Source organism: Acinonyx jubatus, chromosome C1 (genome assembly GCF_027475565.1).
Source record: "Acinonyx jubatus isolate Ajub_Pintada_27869175 chromosome C1, VMU_Ajub_asm_v1.0, whole genome shotgun sequence".
NCBI classification, from domain to species: domain Eukaryota; kingdom Metazoa; phylum Chordata; class Mammalia; order Carnivora; family Felidae; genus Acinonyx; species Acinonyx jubatus.
This window is the reverse complement of record NC_069381.1, coordinates 1,881,687-1,899,317: the sequence shown is the minus strand read 5'-3', so window position 1 is coordinate 1,899,317 and position 17,631 is coordinate 1,881,687. Positions and strand designations below refer to the sequence as shown.

The window sequence follows — 17,631 nt, the reverse complement described above, 5'->3', positions numbered from 1 at the left end:
TGAGGTACTAGGGGTCAGGATTTGGCGGGGGACACAGTTCAGCCCAGGTATTTAAGGGCTTCTGGGGCCAGGGAGCCTGGCATCCCTAGATTCTCCTTGACGATCAAGAGAAGGAAACTGGTTCCGGACGAGAACCCGAGAATGTCAGCGTCGGCCCCACACAGAACCGCCAACGTCTCCGCACTTGACGCAGGGTGGTGGCTTCGTGTCAACTGTGATCGTGGTTCTCACTTCTGGCGATGATGTGGGACATCTCCTGGAGGTTCCCCAGCTCCCGGGGACAGGGTCTCAGCGGGACAGGCCATCCGAGGGCCTGGGTCTGTGGCCAGCTCCGCCCCGGGCTTTCTGCGGGACGTGGGGCCCAGTCTCCTCTGTCTGAGCCTCGCCTCCTGCCCCTCCCGCGGGGGCTGGACGGGAAGCCCCGGTTGAGACGCTCCGTGGAGAAGGTCAGGGTGATGCCGTCTCCTTTCCCCTCCGTCCTGCCGGGTTTCTGGTCCTCACGGCAAAGAGCTGGGCCACCCGGGCTCTAGACGTGAAGGTCTTCCCGGCGCTCCTGGGCTCACCCTCGCATGGCCGCCCACCCGGTGGTGGATGCCACTGACAAGCCCTTGTAGGCTCTTCGTCGGCCTCTGTCTTGGGTGGCCCTCCTGTGGCCAGCCTAAGGGCCAGGGCTCTGGGCCCAGGTTCCAGTCCCGGCTTTGTGGCTGGAGCAGCCCCCCCCCCCCCACTTCACCGGGCTGTCTTCCTCTGCAGAATTAGGGGCTCGCACCCCAAGGCCACTTGAAGTCTGCAGCGTCTCTGGTTTTCTGCCGGCTGGTCTGGCCCCAGCTTTTACGCAAGGAGAATGTCTTCCTGGGGGTCTGACGGGTCCTTCCAGAAGGGACCCCCAGAGTAAATGCCACACCGTGAGCCTTGGGATCCAGGGTTGTGCAGTACGCCCTCCACATCTCGAATCTGAATTCTGCCATTTTTCTGCGACCGTGTACATGTGCGTACGAAATGTGTGTGTGTGCACGTACGTGAGTGTGTGTGTGTGTATGTGCATTGTGCGTGCACGTGCATGTATATATGTGGTGTGCATGTGCGTACGAGTGTGTGTGCATGTGCATGAGTGTGTGCATCTGTGTGCATGTGCATGTATATATGTGGTGTGTATGTATGTGTGTACATGTGTATATGTGTGTAAATATACACATGTGTGTAGGTAAGCATGTGGGTAACTTCATGTGTGTATATCCGTATGCACATGTGTTCATGTGTCCGCGCATGTGCATATATTTGCAGGTATGTGTGTACATGTGTGCACGTGTCTGATTTCATGCAGATGCAGACATGTGTGCATGGGTTTGCATGTGCATACGTATGTACGTGTGTGCATACATGTACACGCACACACACGTGTGCCATCATGTGCATGCGTATATATGTGACTTTGTGTGCACACACGTGTGCGTGTGTGTGTTTAAAGGGGCGGCGCTCCTGTTTGGAAACCTGCAGTGCCTCGGACTCCACAGAAATGTTCTAGACTCTCACATCCACGGCAGAACTCACGCCAGAGCCCTCACCCGGCCTGTGCTCTGCGGCACGCCCGTGACGCCCAAGCCAAAGCACGCCGGCAGCTCGGTGCGGCTGTAAGCACACGGAGCGCACCCTCAGCCCGGGTGCTTACTGTCACCACCAGAGACGAAGGTGGGAGGGGACCCCCTGGCCGAAGCCCCCCCCACCCCCCGCCACGTGCAGGGGGCAGACCCGGGCCACAACGGTGCCCGTCGGTCTCACCCTGCGCTGCGGACCCCTACTCATGGAGACTTGGGGCTGGGTGGGGTGCCCCTGCTCTGGGCGTGGCCACGCAGGTGGGCTTGGGGTCCGGAATGGACTTCTTACCGTTTGTCTGTTCGCGTTGATGCTTGGTTCATCTCACTATTGGCAATAAAGTTTCTGATTTCAGAGAAATAGGAGTCCTCTTTCTCGTCTAAAAGTGCATGGTTGTCTGACTCGGACGCGGGGGAGGAGGCACTGGTCCCCAGGTGGTTTGTGAGGACCCCGGAGTGCTGGCTCACTGTGGGGACGGGGGGGAGCATCAGAGAAAGAGCATCCCTCAGCTGAGCCCTCCCCTCCCCTTCCTCTCCCTCCCGTCTCTCTCCTCCTCTCCTCCCCCTCCCCCTCCCCTCCCTTCTCTCTCCCCTCCTCTCCGGTCTTCTCCTCTCCTTCTCCCCCACCCCTCCCCTGTCTTCTCCTCTCCCCTTCCCCCTCCCCTTCCCTGTCTTCTCCCTCCTCCTCCTTCCCTCCCCCCACCCCCACCCCATGCCCACAGCCCACCTGGGGCGTGCTCGTGCTCGTGCTTCTTGAGGTGCCGGTCCAGGTTGGTCTGCTGCCCGAAGCAGCGGTTGCACAGGTGGCACTTGAAGGGCTTCTCCTTGTTGTGGATGTTCCGGACGTGCCGCTGCAGGTTGGAGGAGATGCTGAAGGAGCGGTCGCAGTACTTACACCTGGAAGACACGCGCGCCTCAGAGAAGCCCCGCCCCGCAGCCTCGCAGACGCCCCGCCCCCGCCTCCTGGCAGGCGGGGCAGGGGGGCGGGCGGTGGGGACTCACCCGGTGCTGCCGCCGCAGGGGGCCCCCTGGGCGGGGCCGCCGGTGCACCCGGGTCCCCCTTCCCCGCTGCCCGAGGGCCGCACTCCCAGCAGCCTCAAGGGGGCAGCCGAGCACCATGGAAGCCTCTCGATGCTTTGTCCCGGTCCCCCCCAAGGAGGAGCCTGCATCCTGCTCCCGGCCACCTTCCTCCCGTCGGAGAGAAGGCGAAGAGACCCCCCCCGCCCCACTCTGGTATGGGGAGAGCTGGCCTGGACCCCGCCGCCTTTTGGTGGGTCTGCGGGCACGTGGGGCCTCGCGTGCCAATTCACTAACTGGGGGGCCGGGGGCTGCCCCAACTTCCCCAGAGGCCGTCCCCCGCCTCCCTGACACGGACCGCGAGGGTCCCGCGGGCCCCACGCGATTGCCTCGCGTCCCTGCCCCTCTGCGGACGGTGATCGCGGGCCCGGGCGGAGCACTGAAAAAATCCGAGAACGACGCTCCCTCCACCGGCGCCTAGGTCGGGTCCCTCAGAGTGTCCGTGACCTGAGCGGTGCCCCCTCGGTGTGGGGGCCTGGGGCGGGCGCGGCCTTTGCTCTCAGGCCCCGAGGGCAGGAAAGGGAGGCTATTCTCCCAGTTGAGGGAAATATCCACACCCAGAAGCCAGAAACAGCGGCCGTGCTGGAGCTGGAGGGAGGGTGGCCCGACAGCCGCCACCACACGTCTGCAGAGCCGCGCCGGCGCCTCCTGGTGGCGGAAGTCCGAGCAGAGGGGACCTGATGCAGTCGTGTTCAGGTGCACATGTGTGTGTGCCCATGTGCAGGTGTGTGCACGTGTGAGCGTCCATGTGCAGGAGTGCACGTGCATGTGTGTGCGCGCCTGGTCCTCAGAAGGCCTCCAGGGATGCTTCCCCGTGTCAGAGGCTGTGAACACTTGCAACATTGTCGGCAGGCTAGTTTATTTCCCGGTCTTGGAAACAAACAGCTTCTGCAGGGGACGGGAGGCAGTGCCCCGCCGAGTCTCTCAGGAGCCGTCTTCGCAGCAGGTCCCAGCAGGGCACGCGATGGAGGTGTGTGTTCTTCCGGAGGGTGCGGCTGGAGGTGCCAGGGACCTGTCCTGAGTGTGGCAGCGTGGTGTTCCCACAGGAGGCCCCTCCCCCCTCCATCGCTCCAACATAGAATACGCTCACGTGCCCTGGGCCACGGGAACCGAGTCGTGCCGGAGGGTGCTTCCGAAACCCCAGCCTCCCACCCGGGGCCGGGCCGGCAGGCTGTGAGGCCGGCCTTCACGGCACTGCCCTGCCCGGCTGAGAGCACTGAGGGCACTGCCCTGCCCGGCTGACATTTGACACCTGCCCAGGCAGTCTGGCCATCACAGTGCACTTGGCGGGGGGCCCGAGGCAGGAAGCTTTAGGCCCCCGCTGGCAGCTGGAGCCTCCTGCCTGAGCCCCCGGGCGGAGAGCACTGTGCCCGGGAGCGGAGCTGTCCCTGCTCCCAGGGACAGCTTGATGAAGCCGTCCAGGGGAGCCCACTTCCTGCCTCACGGCCCCTGGGGGTCTGAGGACGGACGCACGGCAAACAGGGCGAGTCCCCATCAGAGGGGACCCCGGTCTCCCACGGTACGATTTTGGAGCTTCTCTCATTCGGTGTCTGAAGCTTCTTGGCCGAGGCTTCGCTGACTCTGGCGTCCTCCATGGTCGGCGGGCAAGGAGCCATTCGTGATCTTTACGTGAGCAGCTTGGGCCGCCGTCCCTGGTGAACTCCTGAGTGACCTTCAGCCTTCTCTGCCCCTCAGCCCAGGACTGGCCTGGCGGCTTCTTCCCTGTTGGGCTGGCTAAGCCGCCTCCGGGCCTCTGGAAGCACGCGGATTTGGTCACAGCCTCTCCTCCCACGCCTCACGATGTCCACTGGCCCCAGCGTGGACCCGCCATCCTGGAAGCCCACACGGGCGCCAGCGCTGTTCTGCGTGAGCTGCACAGGGACCGAGGCTTGAGCCCTTCACGCGGCTGGGTCAGCAGTGCTGGGGTGCCCTGGGCTCCTCCTCAGGATGGCCCAGGAAGGAGAGCTTTTACATCTCTGGACACACCATCTCACTGTCACAGACGTCTCCTTGCCCCCGATGCTGACAGGTCCCCAGGCGACCATCCTGCTTTCAGGGCGATTGTTCAGGAAGGACCCAGTACGAGGCCCTGCTGGCTGGGCACCTGCCCCCTAGCCACACAACAGGCCTCCCCGGGGCCTGTCTACGCGTGCGCTCACACACATCCGCACGCGGCACCCTTCTCATCTCTTTGGAAATGCAGGAAACTTTGACAGCTTCCACCTGACCCACCAGGCCAGGGCGCACCCTCGGTCAGACACGGGGTTGGACGGGATTGTCTCGTTACTGGAAACCGAGCTCTCTCTCCACCCGCTGTGGGGCCGGGGAGGGGGGCGGAGGGGAGCCATACATTGGATTTGGCCACAGAGAGCCCTGAGTGTGGCCCTCTCCTGGTTCCAATCTAAACCAATGGCCCGGATAGAGAAGCCCATTTGAAATTTAGGGGAGCAGGGAGCCCTGGGCTTTGGGGGATCAGCGTCCTCTGAGCAGCTGGGGTTTGCCTTGTAAATAAGCTGACAAGTGGCTAGCGAAATTTATGGCCTGGCTGTGGAACATCACGGCCATGGCACTGGCTGCAACCAGGAATGACCGGTGGCCCGGCAGCATGCAGCGAGGGCCTCGAGAGGACCCCTGGTCACCCTCACCCGAGGGAAGCCAGCCAGGCGGAGGCGCGGTAACAGGGTGGGGGCAGGCGCAGGGTCCTTCCCGGGACCGGACATCACAGGGGGACATGCTCTGGGTAGTTGTAAAAGCAGGGGGAAGGGAAGTGAAGAGAGAGTTTTGAAATCCAGCCCTAAAAATCAGAACTAGGAAAGCAAGGAGACGGTCTGGGCCACCTGAGGGGATGGGGACAGGGCCTGGCTCACGGGGAGGAAAGGAGCTGCGGCTGGAGAGGCGCGTGTCCCTCCGGGAGCCCGCTGGCCAGACCGCGAAGGCCCGCGCCAGACCGTGACCCGGGTCCTGGGGGGACCCGTGGGCGAGGCGCTGGCATGGGTGCAAGGAGCAGCCCCTCACCCCAAGCCCAGGTTTATGTCCGTCCAGCCCAAACTGCGCCCCGTGCCCCCCACCTGCTGGAGCTTTCGGAGACGAGCATGTGTTTTCTGGCACCTTCCAACCTCAGGCAAAGATCTCTAAGCCTGGAGAAGCCATTAGCTGAGGACACTGGGCCGGCAGGTGGGCTGACCTTCCCTCCAGGAAACAGACTGTCAGTCACGCTAAGGGGTCTTCCTTTCCCCGAGAGTCAGGGCTTTGAAACACATTCTGAGTGATTTTAGGTAATCTCGGGCAAGGGCTTAAAAGGAAGCGTCCCGAGGTCGTCTGGTTTGATTGTCTCTACTCTGCAGCACCCCAGCAGCCCTCCCTCCCTCCTCCTGCCCGCGAGGGGCCTCCAGGGGCACACGAAGGGGCGCACGCCTGGGGCTGGCCCCGAAGGGGAGCTCACCCCGGGTGGGCAGCTGGTGGTTTGGATTCACCCTGCCGGGTTGGGGGTGGGGTAGAGTCCTTGTCTTTTGGTGGAGGCGCGGGGGGTGGGGGGCTGTCCCCTGGACAGTTTCTGAGGACAGACGGACGAAATTTCCTCCTCCAGTGTAGATTCTCCCAATGATCAAAGTGATCCCAGAAGCGCCCGGTGATGTCAAAAGGGAAATCACACACCCCACCCTCCCCATCACAGGGCTGCCTTGAGCCAGATAAAGTCAGGATTTGCAATGCAAACTTTCAAAGCAATTATTGTTAGGAAAGTCGAAACTCACAGATTGGAGAGAGCAAAAGAAATCAATGATAATTAAACTCTTCCATAAACACCGCCTGACCCTCGGCGGGGGGCGGGGGGGGGGCTCCTACACACAACACTGTTCAGAATGTGCCTCCCCTTACAGGAAAACACGTTTTCGGGGAGGAAGCCAGACCCAATCAGCCTTCCCTTTGCTAGGCTTTGTGGAATGGGGGGACGGGGGAACGTGCGTGTTGGGGTGGCCTGGGGGCACTGAGCAGATGACTGCGGAGTGACCTGAGCTGTCACTTGTCCAGGCAGGACAGGCCATGGCCCCGTGGTGGTCGCATCTCAGGGTGGGGCATGGGGACCACGACACCTGAGGGGACCCCACGTGGCTGCCCTTCCCAGGGACGGGAACTCCAAGCTCTGTGTGGCCGGGGCACAGGAATCTTGTGCGACCGTCTTAAAACCAGACTCCGAGTTCCCAGCAGCTGCTGCTCTCCAGACACACCCCAGAAATGAGGTCTTGACATCTACACCAGCGTTTTCCCTGATTTGCCTCCTGGTCACTGCCACCCGGTCTCTCATTTAAAATGCCACCTCTCGGGGCACCTGGGTGGCTTGGTCGGTTAAGCGTCCGACTTCGGCTCAGGTCAGGATCTCGCGGTCCGTGAGTTCAAGCCCCGCGTCAGGCTCTGTGCTGACAGCTCGGCGCCTGGAGCCTGCTTCGGATTCTGTGCCTCCTTCTCTCTCTGCCCCTCCCCCGCTCATGCTCTATCCCTGTCTCTCTCTCAAAAATAAATAAACATTTAAAAAATAAATAAATAAAATGCCAACTCTCAGGCTCGTCGCTGAAAGCCAGATGTCACCCCCATCCCTTCTGCTTCTGATGAAGGCCCCAGGGACCGAGGGACAGGCTCTGCTTCTCGGGGGACAGGACGGTCACCTAGAGAGGCCATGGGCTCCGCCCCCGGGCAGGTCAGGGTGTCTAAGCCTCTGGCTCAGCATCTTTGAAACGGGGGTGCCACCCCCCGTGGGAACAGATGTGACCGCTCTCACACCCACTTGCGGGGTGGCTGCGTGCCGGTAGGTAGAAGCCCAGCATTGAGGAGACAGGACGGGAGCAGACACACGGCTTCCATCCAGGGCTAGCGACTCGGATTTGCATGGAGCTCCTTTTCCACTGCGCGCCCCGCCTTAGGTGCCGGCCCTGGCCCACCACCCACCCATCGTATGGGAGTTGAGCTGGGTGGGGGTGGGGCGGGGTCTCTCCATCAGGCCACCCGGGGCCCTGGCTTTGGCCGGTGCTGCTCTGAACACCCTGCCCCCGTCGACGGCGGCGGTGGGAGAGCTGCTCCCAGGCACCCGACTCTGGGGGGTGGGCAAGAACCTTCAGGAAGCCTGCTGGCCACCTCCTGCCTAATCTTTGTGACACCCCAGGACACAGGACGGCTCTGGGGTCCAGGGAGCGACCTGACCCGGGCATGCTGGCTCCCACCCTCACCTTCCTGTGAGTGGGAAGTGGCGGGGGTGGGGTGGGACGGTCTCACCGGGAGCCTGCCTACCCACCGCCCCGGCCCCGATGGGACAGGCTCCTACCTGTACGGCTGCTCCCCGGTGTGCGTCCTCAGGTGTCTCGTGAGGTTTGCCGATCGGGGGAATATCTTGCCACAGTACCTGGGTGGAGAGGGCAGGAGGACCGTTAGGCAGTCACGCTGCCACGGACCGGGGCACCCGCACCCTTTCCCGTTGCGGTTCCTCCTACTCGCTGTCTAGGGCCCGAGGTCCCACAGCTGGGGGGCAGGTGGCCTGGCTGTGGCCCCAGGACTGCAGTCTGTCCTTCAGCCCCAGGGCCCAGCTGAACTCGACAGAGAGGCCTGCACCTGCCGCTGGACAGACGGGCCCCGCCTACTCTGGCCTGCTGGGACTCCGCCCCCTCCCCCAGCAATATGTCAGCCACGTTGGACGGGCTCCTGCCGCTGGGGACAGGCTGTGCGTCTGGGCTTTCCACCCGGCTCTGAGAACCGGGCTTAAACGCTGACCAGCACACCTTGGCTTCGGACCCTCCGAGTTCTGATCGGCTGGGTTAAGGCTGCATTCTCTTGTGCCACCCCACACCTACACATCCGTGGGGAACGACCTCCATTGGAGAGCAAACCGTGCACTTCTACCCCGCTGTGGTCTGGCTTTGACCTAGTTTTCCGCGGACGCGCAGGCTCACGGCCGCTGCGGGGCACCTGCGGCCACCTGGCGGGGTGCCCACCGGCCCCCCGCCCGCCCCCCCGGCACGCCCAGCCTTACCTGCATGTATACCGCTCCTTGCCCTTCCTGAGGATGGGGTCTGACAGCGTGGGGGGTGGGGACCGGAAGTTGAAGGGGTGGTGGGGGAGGGGCTGCAGGGAGCTGCCCGCTTCCGCCTTTATGGCCGCGAAGCTCTCCAGCTTGTCTGTCATGGTCTCGATGGCTGACATCTGTCGGCAGGTGAGAGGGAGAGACGGGGGACCCCCTGAGCTGCTACCTCTCCTGAGCAGTGTGGACCCCTCTCCCGGCGACCGAGCACATCCGCAGCTGGGCCAGGACAAGAGGCTTGTGCGGGCCCTCAGGCTGGGGGTAGAACGGGCCGTCTCCGGGCTTCTTGGCCACCGTGGCCAGCCCTGCCGCTCGTCCTTCCCTGGGAGCCCGGTTTCAGCCCAGGGCCCAGGCCGTGGGAGCCTCTCTGCCCGACAGGGGCACACGGTGGGGCAGGCTCCTGCCTTGCAATGACACCTCGCCTTACCTGGGACCCCCACCCCCCACCCCGCCCCGTTGGCCTCATCCCTGGCCAGCACTCCTGGGGGCCTAGCTTGGTTTAAAGACAGAATCATGTCTGATTTCTCTCTCCTCTCTTTTCCTTTAATTTTTTTTTTTGAGTCGTGAAAAATCAAGAAATCTACCTGCATTTCAGGTTAACAGGGACCAGGGGCCTGGGCAGCACCGCCTAGTGGCAGTGGGCCATGATTGCAGGCAAAGTTCTAAGAAGGAATCCAACAGCCCAAGGCTGGACGCACTGAGTGTTCAAAAGGATGATGCCCAGGTGACCCAGCACAGACATGGTGACCTGGATAAGAGGGGCCACCTCTCCAGGCCTTGGAGATGCCAAGGGCTTGCCTGGGGGAGGAGGACACGGCACTGGCCATTTCCACCTGGTGGTGAGAGTTCTGATCAGGGTCCCAGACTGTGCCTGTCCCCAAGGGCTCAGGGTTTGGGGACAGGAGAGGGGAGGGGGCCGCTGGGGCTGCATGGACACACGATGCCACCAGCCGTGGGCTGCCCTCCCTGTCCCCGCTGACAGCTTGCCCCTCGGCTGCTGCCCGGCTTCTTGCTGGCCCCTCCACCGCCTGGACGATGGGACCCCAGGCGCACAGACTGCTGCCCAGCTGGCTTTGCACCTCAGTTTTAGCTGCAGCCTTGAAAGGCTCTGGAGCTCTCTGCACACAGACTCCCTGGCAACTCCAGAGGTGGTGGGGGGCCGCGGCCAGGCAGGACCGCCTCGTCCTGTACCCCAGGGGCTGCACACACCTGAGTCGGGCGTCAGAAAGGCCCTGGCAAAGTCCTGCACTTGGCCGCTGCAGGCTGATGTCTTCACACAGCGGTGACCCTGTCCTTTGCAGAGGCCATCAGTTATCGTGCCCGAGTGACCGCCGGACCTCAGACCATTTAATTAGGTGACTCCCTAGGCTTCCTCCCCGCCAACCCCCCCTCCCCGCGCTCTGGCCCAGGGGCAGGGAGCAGAGCGGGGGTGGCTCGGCTCAGGGGGGAGCCGCAGGAGGGACAATGGGCAGCCGGCCCCCTGCCAGGCCTCTCTTCCTCAGGCCTGGGTGGGTCTTGCTGAGGCTGCCCGAAGGTCCGGCCTGCCGGGCCTGCTCCCCCGATCAGATATTCCGGGCCGCTAGAGCTCCCGCACAAACACAAACACAGGATGCGCCTGGCTGGCTTGTCGGCTTTTTCCAGCCCGACCCGAGGAAAATCAGGGGAAGTTATTAAGCAAACCCCATGGCCCCAACGAAACAATGGGAGGTGCTAAGTTTAGCTGTGAACCCAGGCGGGGGGCAGGTTTCACCGACTGGGGGTGTTTGTCCAAGGTGGGAAACGCAGAGAGAGAGAACAATGCCCGGCCCGGGGTCTGGTTCAGGCCGTCTCACTGTTCAGGTACCAGGACGCCCAAGTGAGGTGGGGCGGCCCCAAGGGGTGAGGACAGGTGGACAAACTCTCCCCTCTGCTGCGCATCCCCCACATCTCTGCACCCACCCCCTGGGAGGACACAGCCGGAGTGGGGGATGGGAGTGCCTGCAGGCGGGCTGTGTGGCCACAACTTGGCTTGGGGATTCACATTCCCAGACCCCTGACCCTGGTCTTCCCTCATAAATGTCCTGGGTCTGTCACCTTATGTTCCAAATTCTTGGACCCACCGTCTCCAAGCTGTTGCCCACGGCCTTGCGGGCTCACTGCCCCTCCTAGAGCCTGAACCGTAGGTGGGTGAGTGCCCTCATGCTCTGGGGTCTTTGGCCACCTCCGAGAGACCCACGGGGCTGCCCTGCAGAGCACCACTCTCCTTCCTCACTTGTCCTGGACCTTGTCATCCTTCCGGGCTCATGGGGACCCATGGTGGCAATCCCCTGGCCGTCTGACATACAGGGGAGCTGTGGCACACCTTGGGTGTGGGAGCCTGCCCCCTGCAGAGCCCTGTCTGTCTGGGCAGCCTGGCTGCAGGGCCCCAGGACGGGGGTTCCGAGCCCTGCCCTCTTGCCTGGCCCCAGGATGGGGGGTCCTGAGCTCTGCCTGCTCACCTGACCCCAGGATGGGGGGTCCCGAGGCCTGCCTGTCCACCTGGCCCCAGGATGGGGGGTCCTGAGCCCTGCTTGCCCACCTGGCCCCAGGATGGGGGGTCCTGAGGCCTGCCCACTCACCTGGCCCCAGGATGGGGGGTCCCGAGCCCTGCCCTCTTGCCTGGCCCCAGGAAGGGGTGTCCCGAGCCCTGCCTGCCCACCTGGCCCCAGGATGGGGGATCCCGAGGCCTGCCTGTCCACCTGGCCCCAGGATGGGGGGTCCTGAGCCCTGCTTGCCCACCTGGCCCCAGGATGGGGGATCCTGAGGCCTGCCCACTCACCTGGCCCCAGGATGGGGGGTCCTGAGCCCTGCCCTCTTGCCTGGCCCCAGGATGGGGGTCCTGAGCCCTGCCTGCCCACCTGGCCCCAGGATGGGGGATCCCGAGGCCTGCCTGTCCACCTGGCCCCAGGATGGGGGGTCCTGAGCCCTGCTTGCCCACCTGGCCCCAGGATGGGGGGTCCTGAGGCCTGCCCACTCACCTGGCCCCAGGATGGGGGGTCCCAAGCCCTGCCCTCTTGCCTGGCCCCAGGATGGGGGGTCCCGAGCCCTGCCTGCCCACCTGGCCCCAGGATGGGGGGTCCCGAGGCCCGGCAGCCCTGGGTCTTACCTGGGGGTGGAAGAGCAGAGGGGACGGCCGCAGGTACTTCTCCTTCAGGACTCCCACGGGGTCTGTCACCTTCCGCTTCTCTACCCTGCTGGACGGCAGGCAACACAGAGGGTTACATACCCCACCGAGCCGCCGGGGCTGCACAGGGAGGGTGCCCATCCGTGCCCCCCTGCGACTACTCTGTGCGCCTGACAGTGGGGGGTGTCGTGAAGCAGCCCACCTGCCCACCTGCACGGCCTCCAGGCTGCCACCTGCCTGAACGCTTGCTGTACCTCCCCCGCTGCTCCCCACGCCCGGTTCCGCACCCCTGCAGGTCCACCAACCCCCCCCCCCCACCCAGCGTCCACCAACCACCCAGCGGCTGTCCCGGGGGGTCCTCAGGGCCTCCCATGGCTGCCACGTGGGGTCTACCGAAAAGCTCACAATGGCTGCCGGAGAGGACAATTCTAGAATATTCCCCAGATGCTGGTGACAACCCATCATAGGACAAGCAGAGGAAGTGGCCAGAGCCTCAGTCCCCTCGGGGCGGGGAGGGGCTGGGTAGAGACTCACAGAGTGCCATCTGGGGAGACCTGCCACTTCTCTGCACACAGACACGGCTGCTCTGAGCAAACCCCACCAGCCACTCCCGTTTTGTCCACACCAGGGCCTTGCTCTGCTGCACAGCCGGGAGCCGGCTGGACGCCGACCAGAGCAGGATGTACAGATGGCACAAGGAGAGGGGTGAGCCGCAGGGAGACAGCATGGCCACCCTGGGAGTGTCCCAGGGGCTACCGGGAACCGCGCAGGCCCGCTGGCCTGGCCCAGGAGGGAGAGGGCGCGGGAGGGGGCGTGGAGGGCCTCCCCCCGGAGAGGCGGTGTTGGTCGTGTGGGAAGCTGGCCTGGAGGGCGTCTCGCTCTGTGGGGCCTACCCGAGGCCCTATTCAGAGCTGGACGGTGTCGGACTCGGCCGTCGAGCGCGATGCTGTGGGGTTGGCGGATCGTCCCTGAAGCCAGGGGACCCCAGGGAGGAGGCTGGGCAGTTGTGTCAGGTCGGTTCCTGAGCATCCAAGGCCAGCTGAGCCCGGCTGACCGCACTGTCACGTGCGCCCAGCCCGGGGGATGGAGGATTGTGGGTCACGTGTTCGGGGTGAACGGGACCCGGGGGCCGGCCCGTGGGGGACGGTGCAGGGTTTTGCTGGAGTCACCCAGGAGAGGAGGGGGGCCCTGGCCCCCAGCCCCAGGGCCCGGCCTGTTTGTGGGCAGTCGCAGCCGCCCACACCTTGGCTTGGGGAGGGACCTCCAAACACCGCACGTTTGTCCTGATGGGCTTGGTCGTGGCAGGGAGGGATGTGGAGCCAGCTTGCCCTAGGGCATTTCGCTGGTGTCTGTGCCCGAACCTGGGGCCCAGGCAGCCCCTCCCTCGGCTGATGGACCCCAGGGCTGACAGCCAGAGCCAGGGGTATGCTGGGTCTCAGAGGAGCCCCGTTTGGACTTCCCCTTCTTGGCCTCTCCCAGCTTCCAGTAAAAGGCCTGTGGCCCTAAACCAGGTGCGAGGGGGCAGAGGGGCGCAGCGGGGGCCTGAAGAGAGGGCGGGGAGGCCAGGGACAGGGTGGGAAGAAGTTAACTGACAGCCCGCTGATTCCAGCCCTGTGGCCCGACGGGGAGGTCCCGTCTCTCAGCCTGCAATCACCCTGCCGTCCTCTGCACATCGCAGGGGCACTCAGGGCCGTGCCTACAGTCTGGGGAGCCTCACTGAACTGTCAGGCACTCTCTAGGCCTTTCGCCGGGCACGTTTGGCCCGGAAAGCTAAGGAGACGCATTTGGCAGGTGGAGAGTCACCCCCTCCTCTACAAGCGTCTGGTCAACTTTCTCAAACCGTCTGTGGATGGGGTGTTCCGCACCAAACACTTAAAGGGGCATTTTCCACGTTTCCTGTGGTGAAGATGTCAGTCCTTGGCCGCACACACAGGCAGCCGGGGCCACGGGTGCTGAGTGCAGAGGGTGGGAGGCTGGGCCAGCCCGGGCTCGTGCTCTGACGTCATTCTCTCCCATGCGCACCTTCAGCAGATGTGGGCTCCTCACTCGCACACCGTCTCCAGGCCACAGTGGCCCCTTGGGGAACTTAGGCGTCTGTGCCTTCAAGGCGGCCACATACTCTGGTGCTCCCTGAACACCAGGTGTAAACGCACATGTGTGTGTGTGCACGGGCTTGTCACACACGGGCACCGGCGGTATCGGCCTCAGCAGCCTGAGCCCCACAGCTGTGCCTGGCGCCTGCTTCCTGAACCCCCCGGCCCCCCTCCCAGGCCGCCCTCTCCTCGAGGCTCGGCCTGCCCAGCACCCGCAGGACACCGTGTGGTGGCGGCGGGACCCCTCCCACCTAACAAGCCCACCTGATCGGAGCCTGCCCAGAAATTGGGGAGGGGGTTCCCCAATTGAGGGGATCAAAGCCCTCACTGGGAGGGCTATCAGAGAGGTGGATGCTGATGTTTTGCGGACCCTCCAAAGCTGCTCCTTCCCCCTCCTCCTCCCCCTCCCCCCTCCCCCCGCTCCCAGAGACCAGCGGCTCCTTCTCTGCTTTCTCCTGGGCCACCAGGAACCCCAGCTGTGGCTCCAGGGCGGGGTAGGAGCCACGAGGGCGGCCTCGGGACCGGGACTGGGAGCGGAGGAAAGAGCAAGGGTCTGAGTTTTGCAGGAGGCACAGCTGGTCCAGAGAAGGCGGCTGGAGACACAGCGGGGCCGGGTGGGGTCCAAGGGGAGGCCGGGGATCCCAGCGGCTGTCCGCGAGAGGGAGCCCCGAGCGTCCGGGAGGCCCCGCCCAGACGCCCAGACGCCCAGATGCCCAGACGCCCAGCCGGGCGGTGGCGGCCCCTCTGGGAGAGCAGGTGAAGGCAGGGATGTTAATACCTGTAGATGGGGTCCATGAAAAAGGGCGATGGCTTGGCGTAGTGCAGGGAGGGCTGCTGGGGCAGCTGTGCCGGGCACGCCTTGGGCAGCCCCTCCCCGGCCCCCAGCTTGCGCTCCCCGTAGACGTGGTTCTTGCGGGGCTCCCGCCCCCCTCCGTTCTGGCTGGCTCGGACGCGGCTACCGATGCTCAGGTCCAGTGGCTGCTCCTCCCCGGACGCTGGCGCCGGGGGCGCCTTGGGCGCGGCCAGCACGGGCTTTGCCTCTTTTGGTTTGGTGGTGAGGTCGAAGGGGGACTCGGCGCTGGGGCCGCCCACCTTGAGGGCGTCCCGGGGCGACCTCGGCTCGGCCTTGACCAGCAAGTTGTGGGCGAGGGAGCGGTCCGCGAAGGGGCAGAGGGCCGGGGGGAAGTTGGGTAGGAACTGGAAGGGGAACACAGAGTGGTAGGGCAGCGAGCCCAGCTTCTTCTCCTGCATGCCCACGAAGCCGGGGCCAAAGTACTTCTCCGCGATGGAGGCGATGGCCTTGATGGAGTCGCCCGCGGCGCCCGAGGCGGCCAGCAGCTGCTCGTCGGGCGGCGGGAAAAAGGCGTGCTGGGAGTAGAAGACTGGCACCTCGCCCACGCTGTTCGGGGCACCCGGGGGCGCCGCGCCGCCCCCGCACTCGGGCTTGCCCTCGGCCGCCTTGCTCTTGTCCTTGGCCTTGTCCCGGTCGCTGTCCACGTCGCTGTCCAGGTCTGAGCCCGTGCCCGTGGTCGTGTCCAGGTCCGTCCCGGTCGTGGTGTTGACGTCCTCGAAGTCGCTGCCGTCGGACAGGTCGCTGCCCCGTGTCTTGAGCTTCTCGGCGTATGAGTCCTCCAGGCGGCGCTCGAACTTGTCCTCAGGCCCCGTGGCGGCCGTGGCGCCCTGGCCGCTGTTGCCCACGGCGGAGACAAGGGGCAGGGCCGGGTTTCCCAGGGGGCTGGGGAGCTTGGCGTCCTGGGTGTGGTTCAGGGGGCTCTTGAGCAGCGGCGTGGGAGGTAGCAGGGGCGGCCGGGGGTACAGGGACGGGGGGAAGATGCCCGGGAAGCCCGGGGCCAGCGCGGGGAACGGGGGGGCCGCGGCGGAGAAGGGCAGGCCGCCCGGGTGCGGCCGGGACGGGAAGTACTCGTTGAAGCCCAGGCCGGCGTGGTTGAGGTTGGGGGGCGGCTTCGCCTTGTCCATCATGGGGCTGGGGGTGAGGGGCAGGCCCGGGGCGAAGATGCCGCCCGGCGGGTAATGGTTCTTGCCCTCGCAGAACCGCCGGTGCTTGTTGAGGGAGGAGGTAGTGCTGAACATCTGCCCGCAGTCCTTGCACTTGATCTGCGTGCGGCAGTCGGCGTGCATCCGCTTGTGGCGGCACAGGTTGGAGAACTGCGTGTAGGATTTGTGGCAGACCTCACCTAAAACATCAGCACAAAGCAGAGACAAACGATATGAAATTACGGGGAAACGCTGCAGTGGAGGGGGCGGGGCCCCGCGATCGGGAGCAGACTGCGTGTGCGCGCGCACGTGTGTGCGCACGAGTGCGTGTACCTGTGGGCACGTGTGCACGGGCGCCCATGAGTGTGCACGCGCGTGTTTACATGAGTGCGTGTATCTGTGGGCCTGTGTGCATGAGCATCCGTGAGTGTGCACACACGTGTGTCTGTGTGTTTGCACGAGTGTGTATCTGTGGGCACGTGTGTCCATGGGTGTGCACGCGCGTGTCTGCATGTGTGCACGAGTGCGTGTATCTGTGGGTACGAGTGTCCATGAGTGCACGCGCGTGTCTGCGTGCGTGTTCGCATGAGTGCGTGTCTCTGTGGGCATGTGCACAAGTGTCCATGAGTGTGCACACACGTGTGTCTGCATGCGTGTTTGCACGAGTGCGTGTACCTGTGGGCACGTGTGCATGAGCATCCATGAGTGTGCACGCGCGTGTCTGTGTGTGTTTGCACGAGTGCATGTATCTGTGGGCACTGTGTCAATGAGTGTGCACGCGCGTGTCCCTGTATGTTTACATGAGTGCGTGTCTCTGTGGGCATGTGCACAAGTGTCCATGAGTGTGCACGCACGTGTGTCTTCATGTGTGTTTGCACAAGTGTGTATCTGTGTGCACGAACACCCATGAGTGTGCACACATGTGTGTCTGCATGCGTGTTTGCACGAGTGTGTGTACCTGTGTGCACGAACACCCACGAGTGTGTACACACGTGTGTCTGCATGCGTGTTTGCACGACTGCATGTACCTGTGGGCATGTGTGCACGAGCGTCCATGAGTGTGCACGCGCGTGTCTGTGTGTGTTTGCATGAGTGCATGTATCTGTGGGCACTGTGTCAATGAGTGTGCACGCGCGTGTGTCTGCATGTTTGCATGAGTGCGTGTCTCTGTGGGCATGTGCACAAGTGTCCATGAGTGTGCACGCACGTGTGTCTGCATGTGTGTCTGCACAAGTGTGTATCTGTGTGCACGAACACCCATGAGTGTGCACACATGTGTGTCTGCATGCGTGTTTGCACGAGTGCGTGTATCTGTGCACACGTGTGTGCACGAGTGTGTGTGTGTGCCTGCATGTGTGTGCCTGCATGTGTGCACACGTATGTAAGCGTGTGTGGGCACCCTACCCTGGGGGCTGACCTGTGGTGACCGGCACACACTGGTGAGACCTGCCTGCACCTTCCCACTCGGTCAGGTCTCAGGCGCCTGCCTCAACCTTCCTGTTAGAAAGTGGGGTACATGTGCTGTTTGTGCACATGAGTGTTTGTGATGTGGGGGCCAAGGTCTCCTGAAATCCCTGCCGGGGGCTAAACCCCGGTGTGCAGCCACCCAGGCACCTGTTTCAGTCCCCCCCGGGACCCAGGGTTCCCACCTGCACCCTGTCCACCTCA

General features: G+C 64.1%; 1 protein-coding gene across 16 annotated transcripts in view; it reads right to left on the bottom strand.

The window, feature by feature from the left end:
• The window catches only part of PRDM16 (PR/SET domain 16), a 313,927-nt gene that overhangs the window by 6,878 nt on the left and 289,418 nt on the right, over positions 1 to 17,631 (bottom strand). For 12 of the 16 annotated variants that reach the window (XM_053205846.1, XM_053205835.1, XM_027060654.2 and 9 more), the window contains 6 exons: positions 14,747 to 16,163; positions 11,858 to 11,945; positions 8,686 to 8,855; positions 7,984 to 8,061; positions 2,320 to 2,489; positions 1,885 to 2,059 (listed from right to left, as the gene is read on the bottom strand). In XM_053205846.1, coding sequence (XP_053061821.1) covers positions 1,885 to 2,059; positions 2,320 to 2,489; positions 7,984 to 8,061; positions 8,686 to 8,855; positions 11,858 to 11,945; positions 14,747 to 16,163 — 2,098 coding nt within the window. The remainder of the gene's footprint in view (positions 1 to 1,884; positions 2,060 to 2,319; positions 2,490 to 7,983; positions 8,062 to 8,685; positions 8,856 to 11,857; positions 11,946 to 14,746; positions 16,164 to 17,631) is intronic. The other 4 variants (XM_027060658.2, XM_053205850.1, XM_053205818.1 and 1 more) reach the window with 1 other exon arrangement.